The sequence below is a fragment of the Chrysochloris asiatica genome, unplaced genomic scaffold (assembly GCF_000296735.1).
Source record: "Chrysochloris asiatica unplaced genomic scaffold, ChrAsi1.0 scaffold00025, whole genome shotgun sequence".
Classification (NCBI taxonomy): domain Eukaryota; kingdom Metazoa; phylum Chordata; class Mammalia; order Afrosoricida; family Chrysochloridae; genus Chrysochloris; species Chrysochloris asiatica.
This window is the reverse complement of record NW_006408543.1, coordinates 17330871-17332250: the sequence shown is the minus strand read 5'-3', so window position 1 is coordinate 17332250 and position 1380 is coordinate 17330871. Positions and strand designations below refer to the sequence as shown.

The 1380-nt window shown below is 37.8% G+C and overlaps 1 protein-coding gene across 1 annotated transcript in view; it reads right to left on the bottom strand.

Annotated features, from left to right (window-relative positions):
- The window catches only part of CATSPERB (catsper channel auxiliary subunit beta), a 191888-nt gene that overhangs the window by 74892 nt on the left and 115616 nt on the right, over nt 1–1380 (bottom strand). The window contains exon 15 of the mRNA XM_006839633.1: nt 1023–1177. Coding sequence (XP_006839696.1) covers nt 1023–1177 — 155 coding nt within the window. The remainder of the gene's footprint in view (nt 1–1022; nt 1178–1380) is intronic.

Below are 1380 nucleotides of genomic sequence, written 5' to 3'. Positions count from 1 at the left end.
AATGCTTTTGGTGAAGAAAAAAAATACTGACAGCATTTGTTATGTCTGATTCTTATCTTCCTCTCCACTTGTGTCTGCTGCCCAGTGGTGTCTGGAGTTATTGGCTATGGGACAAGCCAAATACATACATAACATACAGATTTCAGCCAGCTGGAATGTTCCATCACATTTGAGAAAGGGAAAGTATATTACAAGAGATTGTTCCTTTTTCTGGTTCTTAGATTTTTGGAGTGAAATCATTCATGTTGTTGTTATTAAGTACCATCGAGTCAGTTCCGAGTCATAGCGAACCTGTATAGGGTTTCTGAGGAGCAGCTGGTGAATTTGAACCTTGTGTTTCAAACCAACCTTAAGGTCCAGTGTATTAACTCACAGCGCCGTACCAGGACTCCAAATAATTCATAGTGTCCTTAAAATAGAGTTTCCGGGCCTTAGAAATAGCTTTAATGACATTGGTTTTTGCTGATCTTAGTAGAAATAAGCATTCCTATGACTTCTGGTGTGGCGCTGTGGGTTAATGCACTGGACTGCAAACTCAGTTTGAACCACAAGGTCAGCAGTTCAAGCTCACCAGTTGCTCCTTGGTAACATAGTTGCTATGGGTCGGAACCAACTCAACGGTACTTAATAACAACAACAACATGACTTCTGCATTCTCTGTCAGGAAGCCTCCCATGGCCCCATCTGCATTAGATGTGTTTGTCTCTAGATATACAAGAATTGTCCTGTAAAAAAAAACACTGTGAATAAGCAGTATCCATTGTGGCCTAGAAAAGTCTGATCTCCAATATGACAAACACACATTTCTATAGTTTGGTTTGATGGTGCTGATATAAATGGCCCATGTTTTTAAAATTGTAACATCATAAAAGACAACTTGGAGTCTAGAATGTATTTGGTGTCAAAATATAGAAAAAAAGACATGTTCAAGTTGATCACGAGAATTACTCAAAAATACTCAAAATTTAGAATCTAGATATCAGTGTGTAATTTAAAAATATGGGAGGCAAATCACTGACTACCTGGAGTATAAGATTTTTCCAAAATGAAGATTGTTGAATTTCTTGGTGTGCTTAGTTGCCTTAGGTTCATTTGAAGGTACATAGGCATAAAAAATTATTTCGTTAAAAGAGATAAATTGTGGGGCTAGTACAGCCTCAAAGCCCATATCAGGAACCTGGAGTATGAAAAAAGGAAATATTACATGTAAGTTTTCTTATAGTCAATCATGACAAAATGCAAACAGATTTGTTTCCAGTTCAAATCAAAATAATACAATTAAGTGTTGCAGACCGTGTAAGACTAGTCAGAGGTTCGAGGCCCTCTAGGGCCGAGTGTAACAAATGAGGCCACTGGCAGTTAATGGCAAATTGCTTTCAT